Source organism: Lissotriton vulgaris, chromosome 2_1 (assembly GCF_964263255.1).
Source record: "Lissotriton vulgaris chromosome 2_1, aLisVul1.2, whole genome shotgun sequence".
NCBI lineage: Eukaryota > Metazoa > Chordata > Amphibia > Caudata > Salamandridae > Lissotriton > Lissotriton vulgaris.
In genome coordinates this window covers 2,064,664,498-2,064,683,174 of record NC_141687.1, presented here as the reverse complement: position 1 = coordinate 2,064,683,174, position 18,677 = coordinate 2,064,664,498, and the positions used below count along the sequence as shown (strand labels likewise).

Below are 18,677 nucleotides of genomic sequence, written 5' to 3'. Positions count from 1 at the left end.
TTCTTCAGCACTCTGGGCAGAAGTGGTATAGGCGGAAAGGCGTATAACAGACCGCAACTCCACTCGCGCCGAAAGGCGTCGCCGTGCGAGTGCCGTCTTGGAAACTCCAACGCGCAGAACTGATGACATTGCGCGTTCTCTTCTGTGGCGAATAGATCTAACCAAGGCTCTCCCCATTGCCGAAAGATGCCTTGCGCCACGTCCGAGTTCAGACGCCATTCGTGATCCATCGAGCACCGACGGCTGAGTTCGTCCGCCCTGGCGTTCAGAGAACCTGCCAGGTGTTGAACCGTCAGAGTCACGCCCTGAAGTTCCAGCCATTGCCAGAGGCGCAGAGCCTCCTGGCAAAGGGTCCACGACCCCACTCCGCCCTGTTTGTTGCAGTACCACATGGCGGTGGTGTTGTCGGTGAACACCTGCACTACACTCCCGTTGACAAAGGGGAGGAATGCCTTCAGTGCCAGACGAATCGCCCACAGCTCCAACAGATTGATATGGAGCCGGGACTCCGCCGGAGACCAGATGCCTCTGATCTCTGCCTCTCCCAAGTGGCCACCCCAGCCCAGGAGGGACGCGTCCGTCACGACAACGTGCTCCGGTTGGGGAAGGGAGAGGGACTTGCCCCTGACCCAATCGCGGTCCGTAAGCCACCACTGCAGTTGTCTCGCAGTGCCCTCCGAGATCAAGACGTGGTCGGACAAGTTGCCCTGATGCTGGGCCCACTGAAACTTCAGGTCCCACTGCAGAGCCCGCATCCGCCACCTGGCGTGATGCACCAGAAGGATGCAGGAAGCCATCAGTCCCAGCAGCCGCAGCGTCAACCTGACCGAGACTCGGGATAGCGGCTGAAAGATGGGAATCAAAGCCTGAATATCCCGAACCCGCCGTTCCGGAGGATAAACCCGAAACTGCGCCGAGTCCAGAACCGCTCCGATGAAAAGGAGCTTTTGAGAGGGACACAGGTGTGATTTCGGCACGTTGATGGAGAACCCCAGGTCGTGCAAGAGGTCTGCCGTCATCTGAAGGTGGTGGACGACTGTCTGGGGCGAGCCCGCCTTCAACAACCAGTCATCTAGGTAGGGGAAGACTGAAACCCCTAACCTGCGCAGATGGGCTGCGACCACCGCCATCACCTTTGTGAACACCCGTGGGGCGCTGGTAAGGCCGAAGGGGAGCACGATAAACTGAAAGTGCTCCTGGCCTACCGTGAACCGCAGGTAACGCCGGTGGGCCGGCAGGACGGGGATGTGAAAATAGGCGTCCTGCAAGTCCAACGCTACCATCCAGTCTTGCGGGTCTAGAGCAGCCAAGACCTGAGCCAATGTCAACATCTTGAACTTCTCCTTCCGGAGGAAGCCGTTGACGTTCCTTAGATCCAAGATAGGACGTAGGCCCCCCTTGTCCTTCTTGGGCACCAGAAAGTAGTGGGAATAACAACCACGCCCTACTTCTGGCCCAGGAACGCGCTCGATGGCCCCCTTGGCCAAGAGGGCCGTAACTTCCTCCTGCAGAAGTGTCAAGTGGTCCCCCGACACACGGTGGTTCTGCGGTGGCATGGCTGGAGGAGAGGTCTCGAAGGGGAGGGAGTAGCCCCTTCGGACAATTTGCAGCACCCACCTGTCCGAAGTGATTGTGCGCCAGTGAGCGTGGTGATGGCGAACCCTGCCACCCACTGGCGTCACATGGGGCCGAAAGCACGGACTAGGAGGATTTTGGGGTAGATGCTGCGGGGGAGGGTGTGGTCTGACCCCGCCGTTGTCCCCGACCGCCACCACGGCGGTTTCCACGGCCGCCACCGCGTTGAAAGGATTGTTGCGGCGCGTGGCTGGCAGCACGTGTGGGGGCGCCCGTTCCTTGGCCACGAAAGGGGCGAAACGAACCCGGTTGCTGACGCTGGGTCGAGAGACCCAAGGACTTGGCCGTGACCCTGGAGTCCTTGAAGCGTTCCAGCGCGTGGTCCGCTTTGTCACCGAACAGGTGACAGCCATCAAACGGCATGTCCATCAGTGTATTCTGGACATCAGCCGAAAAATTGGCGGATCTCAGCCAGGCGTGGCGACGAATCGCCACCGTCGTAGACATAGCTCTGCCCAGCGAGTCGGTCGTATCAAGACCACACCGAATTGAATATTTCGCTGCATCTCGGCCCTCAGCCACAGCCTGACCGAGTTTTGCCCGCACCTCCATGAGGCATTCTGGCAGCAGCTCCGCGACCGTATCCCACACAGAGTGGGTGTAGCGGCCCAAGAGGCAGGCGGTGTTGCAAGACCGCAGGCCCAAACTAATGGACGAGAAGACCTTTTTGCCAAACTGGTCATACCTCTTGGATTCCCGGTCGGGCGGGGCCGACGGGAATGCGGACTGGGAGGTCGAGGCCTGGATCACCAGACTCTCAGGAGTGGGGTGGGTAGACAGGTACTTGGGGTCGTCCGGACAAGGACGGTGGCGCCTGGCCACGTTCCGATCAACAGGCGCACCTGAAGCGGGCCTGGACCACGTGCCCAACAGAACGTCAGACAAGGCATCATTAAACGGCAGCAGTGGCTCCAGTGGGCATGACTGCGGTTTGAAGACCTCGGTGAGGATGTTAGGCCTCACGGCCGCGACGGGGAGCTCAAGGTTTAAGGCCTTGGCAGCCCTCATCAGCACCACAGAATAGGCAGCTCCCTCCACCGATGCCACGGAAGGAGGAGAGATCAAACCAGGGTTAGGAGAGTCGTCCAAACCACTGGCATCCCCCAAGTCACCTGTCCAGTCCGGGTCATACTGGCACTCGCGAGCCAGAGGGTCCTCGGACCCCTCCCAACCTTCACCGTACTCCTCATTCTCTCCGTATTCGGAGTCAATGATGAAGACCGGCTCCTCGGGGTTCATGGGCCCCATCGGTGCCGGGACCGGCGTCGAGCGACGCCCGTCCGGCGCCGGAGAAGGTAAGGGGACGGCGCCGCCCGGAGCCGGCGCCGGAACCCCACCGCCGGCCGGAACCGGCAGTGGAGAACCGGCGCCGCGCGGGGGCGGCGTCGGGGGTAACCCCGATGGCAACGGCGCCGGGGAGGCCGGAAGACCAGCCGGCGCCGATCCCGAAGGCCCCTGCGGCGCCGGGTATCGGAGCCGTCGGCGGCGCCGGGGCCGGAGCACCCGACGGCGCGGAGGCAGGGACACCCGAACCGCCAGGGCCCCCAGACGGCAGCACTGGGCCCGAAGGCACTGTAGGCCCCGTCGGAGAAGCGAGCGCCCTCATGGCCATGAGGAACGCCTCGATCTCCTCAGGCGTCGCGCCATGCCCAGGGACCGGAGGGTATGAGGCAGGCCGCGCCGGCGACTCTCGCGGAGCCGCGGGGTTGGGGTCACCCGAGCCCCCGGCCGCATCGCGCGAGCGTCGGGGGAGTCGGGGGTACGATGACGACGCCCCGACTTCTTGTGCTTCCTACCTGACGAGCCTGACGAGTGGTGTCGACTTCCGGAGCGCCCGGCGCGGCTCCGCGACCGCTCCCTCGAACGCTCTCTCGACCTCCGGCCGGACCGGGACCGCTCCCGGTCCCGACGTGGGGCCGACACCCGGAGCTCCAGTAGCTTGCGGGACCGCTCCCGCCTAGCCTTGTTGGTAAGGGCCCGGCAGTCGACGCAGGAGTCCACGTCGTGGTCGGGGCCCAGACACCGGAGGCAGAGGCGGTGATGGTCTGTGACCGACATCGTGCGCTCACAGTCATCGCAATTCTTAAACCCAGGCATCCTATCAGGCACAATAGAGAAAAAACAATCGAAAAACTTGGTCAAAGACCGGAGTACTGCTCTTCAGATCTGCGTCCACTGGCGCGGAAAAAAGAAGAACTGACGTCAGCGCGCGGAGGCGGCGTCTATGTACTCCAGCGACGTCATCACGGCGCACGACGCAGACGACGGACGCGGAGCCGCAGGGGACGCCTGCAGACGACGCCTACCGACGCGCAGGGGTACTGCTACGCAAAAGTTTCCGGATCCAGACTGACGCCTGGGGATATTCTAAGGTAAGGAATCTAACACTAACGTGTTTCTTTCAGATATAGCCTTTAAGAGTTCCCAGAGCAGAGCCCTGTTGGGGCAAAGAATTACGAGTTACCTTTGATAACGATATATCTGGTAGAGACGATTCTAGAAGCAGTTTCCTTGACGTAGAATTATCCCCAGGCGTGAGACTGGATCCGGACAACTTTTCTGCCACAGCATCCCTGCGTGCCGGGGGGACGGCATCACGTTACCCCGCACTGATGTCGTCCGTGTTCATGACATCAGCGAGGATACAGAAGTCCCACCCGGCGAGCCTACGTCAGTTTTAGTCTGAGACTTTTCCGCGCCACAACGCGGAGCCATCACAAATGAAACTGTGGGAATACTGGAACAATATGCGAAAACCCAACTATACATAATATTGCCAGGCACTAAGGCACCAAGTCATGAAATAAAAGAATATAGCACAGCTACTGCAAGCAAGCCTGCAACCAACATAATAGACTCCCTGGAGGCAGAAAGCATATGAAAAAGGGCACAGCAGACGAAGAAGTCTGCAACCACTGCCCGGAGCCAAGAAGGGGTCCAAGGCCAGAATGGAAGAGCAATGACAAGTCATCCCTCAACAACACCAGCAGGGGGTATCCCCTAAAAGAACCCAGAGTCGAGACCCAGCCAGGGGACCTCAACCCCAAGGACTGTAAGAGTCAGAAGTGCAAGCAACACAAGGAAGCAGGGCACAAACGAACCATACATTGGAGACCAAATGCATGGGCACCTAAGCACCCAGGCATTCGTCACCCAATCACCCACCAGAAAGAAGAAATGGAGTGACAACAACAACTAGGCGAGCATCCTCCTAGGGAGGGAGTAAGAAAAAGGCACTGCAGAGGAACGCCGTCCTGAAGCAGGCGAGTGCAGAAGACCGAGAAGGGTCCTTGCAGAAACAGGGAGGAAGGGTAGGTCGTGAAGGAATCTGCGGTTAGAATCGTCTCTACCAGATACATCGTTACCGAAGGTAAGTAACTCGTACATCTGATAGAGACAACTAGCCGCAGATTCCTTAATGTAGAATAGATACCGTAGCCATACCCAAAGGGGAGGAAGGTCTGCGAGAAGACCTCTCCAGCTCAGACGAGCACAAAAACCCCCAGCAGGGGACCAGTCACGGGGACAGGGAAAAATAGCACCATCCACAGCAACAGGGGATGAGTCACAGGCCCTAAGCTGAAGAGAACCTCAGCATCGTGGAGGAATACCTGCCCCACAGGGGATGCATTAGAGCAAAAAAGGCAACCCAGCCTTTACCAACAGGAGAAGCAAGGGTAATACGAAGGAGGCCAAAACACCTCAAGCCCAGTCAACGGACCAGGGTTCTCCACCGGAAGCCCCAAGGTACCGACAACGCAGAGGAAGAAGAGCCCCCTCAGATTCCAAGGAGAAGAGGCAGAAGCACGGCAAAGCACTCCACTGGGAAACATACCCAGTGACGAGGGCAGCCGAGCCCATCACAGTCTGAAGACAAGACAGAACGGCGCCTCGGCAATAAAGCAGGAGGAGGAATAAGAAAATGATCTCACAATGGCCCCGCAGGACAGAATCAGGAGCGCCAGGGCCCACACCAAAACCTCTGGCCACAGAACAGAAGAGCAGGCGGGGCCAGCCAGCTGCTGACAACGCTACGAAACTAAAAGCCTGGACCACGTCGGGCTCAGAGTGCAAGGACATTAAACCGCCCCGAACGACCCGTAAAGGGGACTGCCCCGGACAGAACCAATCCACGAAGCAGTGTGATCAGCTAGAAGAGAAGAGGAGAAACAAGTAGGACGGATAAGGCCGTCAACACGGGAAACGGCAGGCAAAGGGCAAAACATAGCGGCATAACGCCGTAGACGGCCAAGCCATGCCCGAGTAAGGGCCATAGACCACACCACCGTAATACAGCCACATCAGGAAGGGCGACGAACCTGCAAGGAGGAGTCCACACCTCCCTGTGTAAGACAGGGCTATACAATAGCTACATGTACCCCACATAGGGTAGGACATGTCCCAAAAAAGCATGGGAACCACTCTTAGGGAAAAAACCATCCTACATCAGAGGACACAATCAAAGACTTGCGGCAGAAACCAAAGAAGGCTTAGTAAGCAGCCAGAAAGCACAGGCGTACCAACAAAGGGGGCTGGACCAGCAGCCAACTGAAGAGCGGGGCCACCCAAGGACCCCCAGGGCACATTAACCCTCACAGAAAGTGTAACTGCCACTCCAAAAACCAAATACCAGGAGCAAGTGGGATAACGCCTCCCACCAAGACCCGGAGGATCAGCAAACCAACTTACTGAGGAGGACGGAGCCCCGCAAGATGACGCTGAATGGGGGAGTCTGCATGAGTATTAAACAGCAGGACTCCGTCAAAAGGGAGGTCGGCCAGACACACTAATATTTTCAGGAAAAATAGCATCGCGTAGCCAAGCATGGCGACAGAGAGCCACAGAAGTGGCCATAGCACGGCCAATAGCATCGGTAACATCCAAATCCGCACGAAGAATAAACACGGCCAGCTCTTCACCGTCCAACACATGGCCCCGCAGATCAGCACGGGCACCCTCATGAGAGACATGAGAAAGAAGGGACTAACAGAACCCCACAGGCTAGAAGTAGCCCTGGTCAGCAAACGCACAAGTTACTACTTGTGTAACGATATATCTGTAAGAGACATTAGTTAGTGATAGATTCCTTACCTTAGAATATCCCCAGGCGTCAGACTGGATCCGGAAATTTTTGCGTAGCAATACCCCTGCGCGCTGGTAGGCGTCGTCTGCGGCTCCGCGTCCGTCGTCGGCGTCGTGAGCGCCGGGATGACGTCATCGGAGTATATAGACGGCGCCCATGCGCGCTGACGTCAGTTCTGATAACACAGCTTTTCCGCGCCAGATACGCAGAGCCATGATAGAACTAACACTGGTGCCATTGAAACTAGGGCCCTGAAAGGGGATGACCTTAACCCTAAATATCGGTTCGCAGAACGGGGAGGATGGGAGGGCGGTAAGGAATCTATCACTAACTAATGTCTCTTACAGATATATCGTTACACAAGTAGTAACTTGTGCATCTGAAAGAGACACGTTAGTGATAGATTCCTTACCTTAGAATAGATACCCCAGCAATACCAACCCCGGTGGTGGGTCTGCGAACCAATATCACACCAGAAAGTCCTGGAGGACGGAACGGCCAAAGAAGCCATCCCTCCGGACTTGACTGTCCAGGCAGTAGTGTCTTGCGAACGTGTGCAGCGAGGCCCACGTGGCTGCCTGACAGATGTCCTGCAGGGGGACACCGCGGCCCAGGGCAGTTGTCGTTGCCGTGGCCCGAGTGGAGTGAGCCCGCAATCCAGCCGGGGGCTCCTTCCTCGCCATGGAGTAGCATGCTTGGATGCACAAGATGATCCACCTGGAGATGGTCCTCTTGTGTACAGCCTTTCCCTTCTTCGCGCCCACGTAACCAACGAAGAGTTGGTCATCCACCCGGAATTGGCGAGTGCGGTCTAGGTAGTAGGAGAGCGCACGTTTTGGATCCAGACGGTGGAGCCTCTCCTCCTCTTTCGAGGGATGCGGAGGCGGAAAGAAGGTGGGCAAGGTGATGGACTGCCCGATGTGGAAGGCCGTGACAACCTTGGGCAGAAAGGAAGGTCGTGTACGCAACACCACCTTATCAGGATGAACAGACAGGAAAGGCGGAGAAGAAGAAAGAGCCTGGAGCTCACTCACCCTCCTGGCAGAGGTGATGGCAACCAGGAAGGCCGTCTTCAGCGTAAGGAGACGAAGAGGACAGTTATGAAGTGGCTCAAAGGGAGCACACATCAGATAGGTGAGAACAAGATTCAAGTCCCACTGGGGCATCACGAAGGGAACAGGAGGGAACATGTGTGTGATGCCCTTCAGAAATCTACTCACTATAGGGGACTTGAACAAAGAAGGCTGATCTGGTAGCCTCAAGAAGGCAGAAAGAGCAGAAAGGTACCCTTTAAGAGTGCCCAGAGCAGAGCCCTGCTGGGCAAGGGAAAGAAGAAAGAGCAGCACTTCCGAAAGGGGTGCAGAGAGGGGATCCACAGCCTTTGCTGCGCACCATGCCACAAATCTATTCCACCGGCAGGCGTATACCGACTTAGTGGAGGGACGCCTGGCTGCCAGAATGATGTCACAGACTTCGGGAGGCAAGTCAAATGGCCTCAACTGCCGCCGCTCAATCTCCAAGCTTGTAGGTGGAGACTGGACAGGTTCGGGTGCAGGACCGTCCCCTGCTGCTGCGACAGAAGGTCCTCCCGAAGAGGCAGACGAATCGGGGGATCGACTGACATGCTGAGTAGCTCGGGATACCAGTATCTTCGAGCCCAGTCCGGAGCCACAAGGATAACTTGGGCCCGGTCGCGCTTGATCTTCTTCAGCACTCTGGGCAGAAGTGGTATAGGCGGAAAGGCGTACAACAGGCCGCAGCTCCACTCGCGACGAAAAGCGTCTCCGAGCGAGTGCCGCCTTGGAAACTCCAACGCGCAGAACTGCTGACATTGCGCATTCCCTTCTGTGGCGAATAGATCTAACCAAGGCTCTCCCCACTGTCGAAAGAGACCTTGCGCCACGTCCGAGTTCAGACGCCATTCGTGATCCATCATGCACCGGCGGCTGAGTTCGTCCGCCCTGGCATTCAGAGAACCTGCCAGGTGTTGAACCACCAGAGTCACGCCCTGATGTTCCAGCCACTGCCAGAGGCGCAGAGCCTCCTGGCAAAGGGTCCACGACCCCACACCGCCCTGTTTGTTGCAGTACCACATGGCGGTGGTGTTGTCGGTGAACACTTGCACCACGCTCCCCCTGACAGAGGGAAGGAATGCCTTCAGTGCAAGACGAATCGCCCGCAGCTCCAGAAGGTTGATGTGGAGCCGGGACTCCGCCGGAGACCAGAGGCCTCTGATCTCCGCCTCTCCCATGTGGCCTCCCCAGCCCTGGAGGGACGCGTCCGTCACAACTACGTGCTCCGGCTGGGGTAGAGAGAGGGGTCTGCCACTGACCCAGTCGCGGTCCGTGAGCCACCACTGCAGTTGCTTCGCAGTGCCCTCCGAGATCAGGACATGATCGGACAGGTTGCCCTGATGCTGGGCCCACTGAAACTTCAGGTCCCACTGCAGAGCCCGCATCCGCCACCTGGCGTGACGCACCAGAAGGATGCAGGAGGCCATCAGTCCCAGAAGCCGCAGCGTCAACCTGACCGAGACCCGGGATAACGGCCCGAAGATAGGAATCAGAGCCTGAATATCCCGAACCCGCTGCTCGGGTGGGTAAACCCGAAACTGCGCCGAGTCGAGAACCGCTCCGATGAAGAGGAGCTTCTGAGAGGGACACAGGTGTGACTTCGGCACATTGATGGAGAACCCCAGCAAGTGCAGGAGGTCGGCCGTAGTCTGGAGGTGGCTGACGACTGTCTGGGGCGAGCCCGCCTTCAACAACCAGTCGTCGAGGTAGGGGAAGACTGATACCCCCTGCCTGCGCAGATGGGCTGCGACCACCGCCATCACCTTCGTGAACACCCGTGGGGCGCTGGTAAGGCCGAAGGGGAGCACGGTAAACTGAAAATGCTCTTGGCCTACCGTGAACCGCAGGTAACGCCGGTGGGCCGGCAGGACGGGGATGTGGAAATAGGCGTCCTGCAAGTCCAACGCTACCATCCAGTCTCCTGGGTCCAGGGCAGCCAGGACCTGAGCCAAAGTGAGCATCTTGAACTTCTCCGTCCGGAGGAAGCCGTTGACGTTCCGCAGGTCCAAGATAGGGCGTAGGCCCCCTTTGCCCTTCTTGGGTACCAGAAAGTAGTGGGAGTAACAACCACGTCCTACTTCTGGCCCAGGAACGCGCTCGATGGCCCTCTTGGCCAAGAGGGCCGAAACCTCCTCCTGCAGAAGTTGCAAGTGATCCCCCGACACACGGTGGTATTGAGGTGGCATGGATGGAGGGGAAGACTCGAAGGGGAGGGAGAAACCCCTTCGGACAATTTGCAGCACCCACCTGTCCGAAGTGACTGTATGCCAGTGGGAGAGGTGATGGCGAACCCTGCCTCCCACAGGCGTCACATGGGCCTGAAAGCTCGGACTAGGAAGGTTTTGAGGCGGGGGCTGCTGAGGGAGGTGTGGACTGGCCTCGCCGCTGGCCCCGACCACCGCCACGGCGGTTCCCACGGCCGCCACCGCGTTGCTGAACATTCTGCGGCGCGTGGCTGACGGTCCGTGGTGGGGCGCCCCTTCCGTGGCCACGAAAGGAGCGAAAGGCACCCGATTGCTGGCGTGGGGCCGCAAGGCCCAAGGACTTAGCCGTGGCCCTGGAGTCCTTAAAACGTTCCAGCGCATGGTCTGCCTTGTCGCCAAAGAGGCGACGGCCATCAAACGGCATGTCCAGGAGAGTGGCCTGGACATCGGCCGAGAAATTGGCGGACCTCAACCAGGCGTGGCGTCGAACCGCCACCGTCGTTGCCATCGCCCTGCCCAGTGAGTCCGTGGTATCCAGCCCACACCGGATAGAAAAGCGTGCCGCATCTCGGCCGTCCGCAAGGGTTTGGCTGAGTTTAGCCCTGACCTCCTCAGGGCATTGTGGCAGCACCTCCGCAACCGTGTCTCACAGAGTGTGGGTGTAGCGGCCCAAGAGACAGTTGGTGTTCACTGACCGGAGCCCTAGGCTCACAGACGAGAAGACCTTCTTCCCGAACTGCTCATATCTCTTGGATTCCCGATCGGGCGGGGCCGTCGGGAATGCGGTCTGGGAAGTGGAGGCCTGGATGACCAGGCTCTCGGGGGTGGGGTGGGTGGACAAAAAGCAAGGGTCGCCCGGTGCCGGGCGGTAGCGTCTGGCCACGTTCCTATCCACAGGGGGACCTGTGGCGGGCTTGGACCAAGTGCCCAGCAGAACGTCACACAAGGCCTCATTGAACGGCAGAAGGGGCTCCGCGGAGCCGGACTGCTGTTTGAGCACCTCAGTGAGGAGATTAGTCCTCACGGCCGCGACGGGGAGCTCAAGGTGTAGGGCCTTAGCTGCCTTCGTCAACACTACACTGTAAGCGGAACCCGCCTCCGAAGCCACAGTCGGGGGCGATGTAAATCCAGTGTCTGGCGATGTGTCAATACCACTGGCCTCCCCAAGCTCATATGTCCAGTCCTGATGAGACTGGCAATCACGTGCCAGAGGGTCCTCGGACCCCTCCCACTGCTCCTCGTCACCCGGCTCCTGGAGACCAGGATCAACAGCCAGGGCCTCCTCGTGGAGATAGAATTCTCCGAAGGTCGTCGGAATCGGCGCCCAGCGGCGCCCCTCCGACGCCTGAGGCGGACCGTAGGAAGCATTGGGGTCGGCAACCACTACGGCTGCCGGGGACGACACCTGAAGGGACGTCGCCGGTGAGGTCGTAAGGTCGACCGGCGAGGTCCCGGATCCGGAGCCGGATCCAGCGAGGTCGCGCGGCGCCGGGACCGAAGTCGCCAGCGGCGCCGGGGCCGAAGCACCCGACGTCGTCGGGGCCGAAGCGCCCGACCCGGAAGGACCTCCAGACGGAGCCGATCGGCCCGAAGGCGCCACGGGAACCGACTGAGGAGGGAGGGCCCTCATGGCCATGAGGTACCTCTCGACCTCCTCCTGCGATGCGCCGTGCCCAGGGACCCGAAGGTGTGGGGCAGGCGGCGACGCTTGCGACTCCCGCGGAGCCGCGTGGGTGGTGTCGCCCGAATCCCCGGTCGCATCGTGCGAGCGACGGGGCGGGTCGGAGGACCGATGGTGTCGCTCCGACCTCTCATGCCTCTTACCTGAGGACTTGGAACCAGACGATCGGTGACCACTCCCGGAACGTCGATGACTCCGACCTCGCGACCTGTCCCTCGACCTCCCGTGGGACCGGGACCGGGACCTGGAGCGGCGCGGGGCCGACTGCCTCAGCTCGAGACGCTTGCGGGACCGCTCCCGCCTAGCCTTCGACGTCAGGGCCCGGCAGTCGTCACAGGTTCGATCGTCGTGGTCGAGGCCTAAGCACTTCAGGCACCGGCGATGGGGGTCCGTGACCGACATGAGTCGGCCGCACTTCGAGCAAGGCTTGAACCCGGGCATCCCTGGCACCGATAGTCGAGAATCGACTAAGTAGAGGATCAAAAAGATCAAAAAGATTTCAGTCAAAAAGTGACTGGGGGTAGAGCTTCTTCCGGATCTGCGCTAGCTGGCGCGGAAAAAAGAAGAACTGACGTCCGCGCGCATGGGCGCCGTCTATATACTCCGATGACGTCATCCCGGCGCTCACGACGCCGACGACGGACGCGGAGCCGCAGACGACGCCTACCAGCGCGCAGGGGTATTGCTACGCAAAAATTTCCGGATCCAGTCTGACGCCTGGGGATATTCTAAGGTAAGGAATCTATCACTAACGTGTCTCTTTCAGATACAAAGTGTTAAGCACCCTCAAGGCAGCACTGGAAAAAGCGAAGACATTACGTCCCCATGAATCTAACCACCGGGCCTCCCAAGACAGAGGGAAAAACACCACAGGCAAACACGGAAAGGCATTTCGCAGTAGAGCGCCTTGAGTAGAAGGGTGGAAAGAAAGATAGACCGGGTCTTGCGAGCAGGACTATGGCGGTTCAGTAGTGCCTGAGGCACCGGATCGCCCGTGGCAGTGCGCCCCCAAGCCCTCATAATAGAATTATGGAGTGAAGCTTCAAAAAGGAAGGAACAACTCCCGTCCACCAGAGTTCTGGTGGAGAATCTCCACGAGGTTGTCTGTAGGAAATGGAGTGACAGGTTCACCCACCCTCATATACCAGCAGCCGTAGAAATACCCCAAACAAAGGCAACACTGGCCTATGTAGGGCGTCGCAGAGGTGAAAGCAATTCCTCAGTGGGTGATGGTTGCAGACTGAGCCGCCCATCCCCAAGTCCAGGGGAAGCTGCCAGCCCCGGCATAGAGGAGGAGCCACAGAAGAATGAGGGACCTGAGTTTCCTCAGGGGAAGGTGGAGAGGCGGTGGAGAAGCCAGCCGCGAGCCACGGAAAGAAGGGTTCAAGGATTTTGGCCGTGGGGACAGCGAAGAGCCTTCCCTGGAAGATACTGGTGAAAAGGCAACTACACAGCGCCCTGTCTACGGGGAGATACACACCAACAGATGACGGACCTCAGAAGACGAAGGGACCTCAGGAGACGAATCCAGAACCGGAGCCAGCGCGGCTCCGTGGAGCCCGCCACCGGCTCCTGATCAGCGTCGCCCAGCACCGGAATGGACCTCCGTGACGCCAGGCCAACTCGTGCCACCACGTGCTCTCCAGGAGAATGGGGCGAGACCAACGTCGGACCGGCGAAGGCGTAGCGCTGAAAAGGCGTCAAATCGGCCTCGGATGGGGCAGCTGCCCGCGCCAAGGACCAAGAGGGACTGGGGAAGGCAGCCGCTTGCTCAGAGAATCAAGCGGGGCTCGGGGGCAAGCCCGGAGTCCCGGCGAACACCTGCAACGCCACAGGGAACCCCGTGAGGATTTGCGATGAAGCAGAGGAGAGGGGAGCCCCGAAGGACCGCACCTCAACGACACCACCCTCCAACAACCTAGAGCCGAAAATTCAGGCAAGGGATCCGCGGACGTCTCAGGAGGTGGAGGGAGGGCAAAGGAAGCCTGCAGAGCAACCGCGTAGGCTGTCATTTGAGCCCTAGTAGCCTCTACGCCGGGAAACTGAGGGTAGGAAGGCAACAGGCGGGGCGCATCGCATGTCCCGGGGGGAGCAAGGGCCCACCGCGAAAAGAGGACAAGCCCTCGGAGACAAACTGAAGGACCTACCAGCCGGCAAGCCACGCCCTTTGGGCCACGGCGAAAGACCATGTCGCAGACGAAACCAGCGGTTCCTTGCTTCCAAGGTAGGGGACGGACGCTGGGATGACACCGACCTGGACAAGCGCGCAGACAGCAACATCATCCGGCGCTCACGCCGTGACTTAGGCTTAAGGTGCTGGCAGGCGTCACAGATCTCCGAGTCATGGTGCTCACCCATGCACCACATGCAAATTGGGCGAGGGTCCGTCGCCGACATGGGATGCGTACAGGAGGTACACGTCTTTAAGCCCAAACGCATTCGCACACTGTTCCACAATCGCCAAAGCGTGTAAAAGAATAGAAGGCCGGAGAAATGACCAGGACACAATCAGGATCCACGTTGCACGCGGAAAAGAGAAAAAACGGACATAGGCGCACCTGGGTGGGACTTATGTATCCTCGCTGATGTCACGGACTCGGACGACGTCAGGGCGGAGTCACGTGGTGCCTTCCCCCTGGCGCGCAGAGATGCTGTGGCAAAAAGTTTTCCGGATCCAGTCTCACACCTGGGGATAATTTTACGTTAAGGAATCTTGCGCCACCTCCAAGTGAAGACACAATTCGTGATTCAACATGCACCTGCGGCAGAGTTCGGCTGGCCTGGTGTTCAGAGAACTTGCAAGGTGTTGAACCACCATGGATATGCCCTGATGTTCCAGCCATGTACAGAGACAGAGAGCCTCTTGACATAGGGTCCTCGACCCCACAGCGCCCTATTTGTTGCAGTACCACATGGTGGTGGTGTTGTTGTCCATGAACACCTGCACTACTCTTCCCCAGACAGAGGGAAAGAATGGTTTTGGTGCAAGACGGATAGCTCGAAGCTCCAGAAGGTTGATGTGGAGCCAGGACTCCGCCGGAGACCAGAGGCCTCTGATCTCCACATCTCCCATGTGGCCACCCCATCCCAGAAGTGATGCATCTGTCACCACTGTGAACTCCGGTTGAGGAACAGAGAGGGATCTGCTGTTGACCCAATCCCAGTACGTTAGCCACCACTGCAATTTATATGCAGTGCCCTCCGAGATCTGGACACAATCAGATAGAATCCCCTGATGCTGTGCCCACTGGAACTTCAGGTCCCACTGCAGAGCCCACATATGCCACCTGGCATGATCTACCAGCAGGATGCACAAGGCCATGAGCCCAGCAGCCTCAGGGTCATTCTGACCGAAACCTGGGATAGAGGCTGAAAGATCGGAATCATAGCCTGAATATCCTGGACTCGCTGTTTGTGAGTATAAGCCAGTAACTGCATCATGTCCAGTACCGGTCCGATGAAGAGGAGCTTCTAAGAGGGAGTCAGAGGTGACTTCGGCATTTTGATAGAGAACCCCAGCGAATGCAGGAGGTCTGACGTAGTCTGGAGGTGGGAGACGACAGACTTGGGCAAGCATGCCTTCAACAGCCAGTCGTTGAGATAGGGGAAGACTGGAACCCCTGATATGCGCAGATTAGCTGCGACCACTGCCATCACTATCGTGAACACCTGAGGGGCGCTTGTAAGGCCAAAGGGGAGCACAGTAAACTGAAAGTGCTTGTGGCTTACAGTGAACCGGAGGTAACGCAGGTGGGCCGGCAGGACGGGGATGTGAAAGTAAGCATCCTGCAAGTCCCACACTACCATCCAGTCTCCAGGGTCGAGGGCAGGCAGCACCTGAGCTAGCGGCAGCATTTTTCACTTCTTTTTCCGGAGGAAGGGGGATACGTTCCTGAGATCCAAGATAGGATGCATGCCTTTGTCCTTCTCGGGCACCAGAAAGTAGTGGGAATAGCAACCACAACCTACTTCTGGGGCAGGAACTCGCTCGATGGCTCCCTTGCCCAAGAGTGCCAAAACTTCCTGTTGGAGAAGGGCCAGATGATCTTCCGACATATGATGGTCCTGAGGTGGCATGAATGGATGGGTAGCCTTGAAGGGGAGGGAGTAGCCCCTTCGGACTATTTGCAAAACCCACCTGTCCGACGTGATGGTGCGCCTGTGGGGGAGGTGATGGCTAATACTGCCGCCCATTGGCGACTGGTGGCCCTGAAAGGTCGGACTCGGAGGGTTTGGAGGCTGCCGCAGTGGGGGCTGTAGTGGACTGGCCCACCCGTTGGCCTCCAGAACCACAGCGGTGGTTCCCATATCCCCGGCCATGCAGAGGCTGAACAGCTTGCGCCGGCCTGTGGCTCTGGGAGGGACATGGCAGGGCACCGCTTCTGTAGCCCGAAAGGGGCGAAAAGCAGACTGCGCAGGGTGGGTCGAGAGGCCCAAGTACTTGGCCGTAGCCCGAGAGTCCTTAATGCGACGGCCATCAAAGGGCATGTCCATAAGAGTGGATTGGACATTCCCTGAAAAACCAGTCGACCTCAGCCAGGGGTAGCGTTGAAGGGCTACCGAGGTGGAAATCATCCTGCCTAGCGAGTCGGTACTATACAGCCCACAGCGAATGGTAAACTTTGCTGCATCTCTCCCTTCGGCAACTGCACGGGAGAGTACGGCCCGGGCCTCTTCCGGGCACTGGGGTGGCACTTGTGCCACAGTATCCCACACGGAGTGGGTGTAATGGCCCAACAGACATGCAGTGTTTACAGACCACAGTCCCAAGATGGAGGAACAAAACCTCTTCTTCCCAAGTTGGTCCAGCTTTTTGGATTCACTATCAGGTGGGTGCGTTAGGGAATGCACCTTTTGACGTGAAGGCTTGGACCACCAAGCTCTCAGGTGTGGGGTGTAGGGAGAGGAAAGTGGGGATGCCCGGGCGGTGGCGTCGGGCAATCATCCTACCCCCAGGAGCGCCTGTGTTGGGCCTGGACCAGGTGCCAAAAGGATGTCGGTTAGGACTTCATTAAACAGCAGCAGGGGCTCAGAAGAGCTTGATACCGGTTGAAGCACCTCTGTCAGGATGTTAGTCCTGACCGCCACTGTAGGGAGCTCGAGGTTGAAAGCCTCGGCCACCCTACTCAATGCCACTGCATAAGACGCTCCCTCCTCCGGAGCCACGGTAGGAGGAAACATGCCAAGATCTGGTGAGGCATCCAGACCACTGGCTTCCCCTAGTTACTCTCTCCAGTCTGGTTTGTAACCCAACTGGTCAGTCAAAGTGTCTCAGGACCCCTCCCAGTACTCCTCACCTTCCTCTGGTTGCCAATCTGGCCTAAAAGAAACAGGGTAGAACAAGGGGACAAACACACCCATTGGCGCCGGATCCGGTGTCAGGCGACGCCGGTCTAGCTCCATTTCTACATCCGGGTGGACGCTGGGGTCGACGCCAGCTGGGGACACAACCAGCAATGGCTGTGGATGTGGTGCCGGTGGAATCCAAGGGGACCCTGCGTCGAAGACCCTTGGCCCACAGCCGAGTCTGCGGGGCCCAAAGGAGCGCCAGTGGAGTCGAAAGCCCAAAGATGGCATGCATTGCTTCGTAAAATGTGCAAAACTGGGTAGGGGTCGCTCCGGGTCCCGGCAAGGGAGGAAAACTCAGAGTCGACCCATCGGGATCCGCACGCGGAGCCGCGGGAGGGGCACCACCCGTATCCCTCGTCGCGTCGGCCGACCGACCGGAGAAGTCGAAGACCGGCAATGCTTCTTCGACTTCTTTTTGTGCTTCCACTTACCTGAGTAGTATGAAGACTTTGAATAAGACTGGTGGTGGCTCCATGACCAGTCCCTCGACCTGCCAAGAGACCGGGTCCTCGATCGGCGCAGAGCCAACTTCCGGGCCTCAATCATTTTTTGCCGACCGTTTCCGCAAAGACTTCGGGTACATGGTCCGGCAGTTGAAGAACGACTTGAGGTTGTGGTTGCGCTCCAGGCAAAACAGGCACATGCGGTGTGGAACTGTCACCGACATCAGCCGGCTACAGGAGCCGCAAGCCTTGAAACAGTGCTTCCCTGATGTGCACCAGGGGTCGAAGACTAAAAAACAGTGTCGAAAAAAGTCGCCAAAAAATCTGTCAAAAAGTGACTGGGGGTACAGCTCCCTTTAGAGCTGAGCTGGCTGGTGCGGAAAAAGACAGAAAATTCTCCGGATCCAGTTTGACGCCTGGGGGTAATTCTAAGGTAAGGAATCTAAAATTATTTTTAGAAAAAACAGCTCTTTAATACTAGTTAACATCAATTTGGATGTTGTCAGACAGTACCTTCTCCTCCCGTCAATCCAACATAAAAGGTAAAAACACTGAATAAAAACCTCCAGGCTAACAAAAGGCGCACAATCCTAGTCTTAAAAAGTAATCTAATCCAATGCCAAAGACTATCTAAAGTTTATTGAGGTTTATCAAATAGCGCAATGGATCTGTTTAATACAGTGTATTTAAAACACAACATGTATAAACCTATCAAACCACAATTCAATCTCCTCCCCCCTTAAAAATTGTAGAGTTTAGGAGCATACCTGTTGTCGTTTGAGTGCCCGCAGGTGGCAACCAGACTTGAAGATGTTATGAATGAAAAATCACTTGTAGCTTTACTGTGACACTGCCAACTCTATACAAAACAAAATCATGCTCTTGTAAGAAAATTATTATTACTTTCCTAAAAGTGCATTTTTTATTTCGATTGCAAGCTTCTTTGTAACACTGTAATTAAACCTTAGCATTACCTACGTGATTGAGAGGATATAGTATTTTACATACAGAAACATGAACAGTAGGGTTCTGATTAAACTAGACAAGAACTTTCAAGTGAGCAGTTATTAAAGATGAATTATGCCAAAAAGATGACTAATAAAAATATGTTCATAATCCTTTTTAGAAGAGCCAAGTTTGGGTCTTGGTGAAAATGTTTATCTGTACCACAGAATGAGCAGGGAAAAAGAGAAGACGGGAAAGAAAAGA

At 57.6% G+C, this 18,677-nt stretch overlaps 1 protein-coding gene across 2 annotated transcripts in view; it reads right to left on the bottom strand.

The window, feature by feature from the left end:
• DMXL2 (Dmx like 2) overlaps positions 1 to 18,677 on the bottom strand; it is a 2,078,996-nt gene that overhangs the window by 114,598 nt on the left and 1,945,721 nt on the right. For both annotated transcript variants that reach the window (XM_086958287.1, XM_086958289.1), the window contains one exon: positions 18,236 to 18,327. In XM_086958287.1, the coding sequence (XP_086814413.1) occupies positions 18,236 to 18,327 (92 nt within the window). The remainder of the gene's footprint in view (positions 1 to 18,235; positions 18,328 to 18,677) is intronic.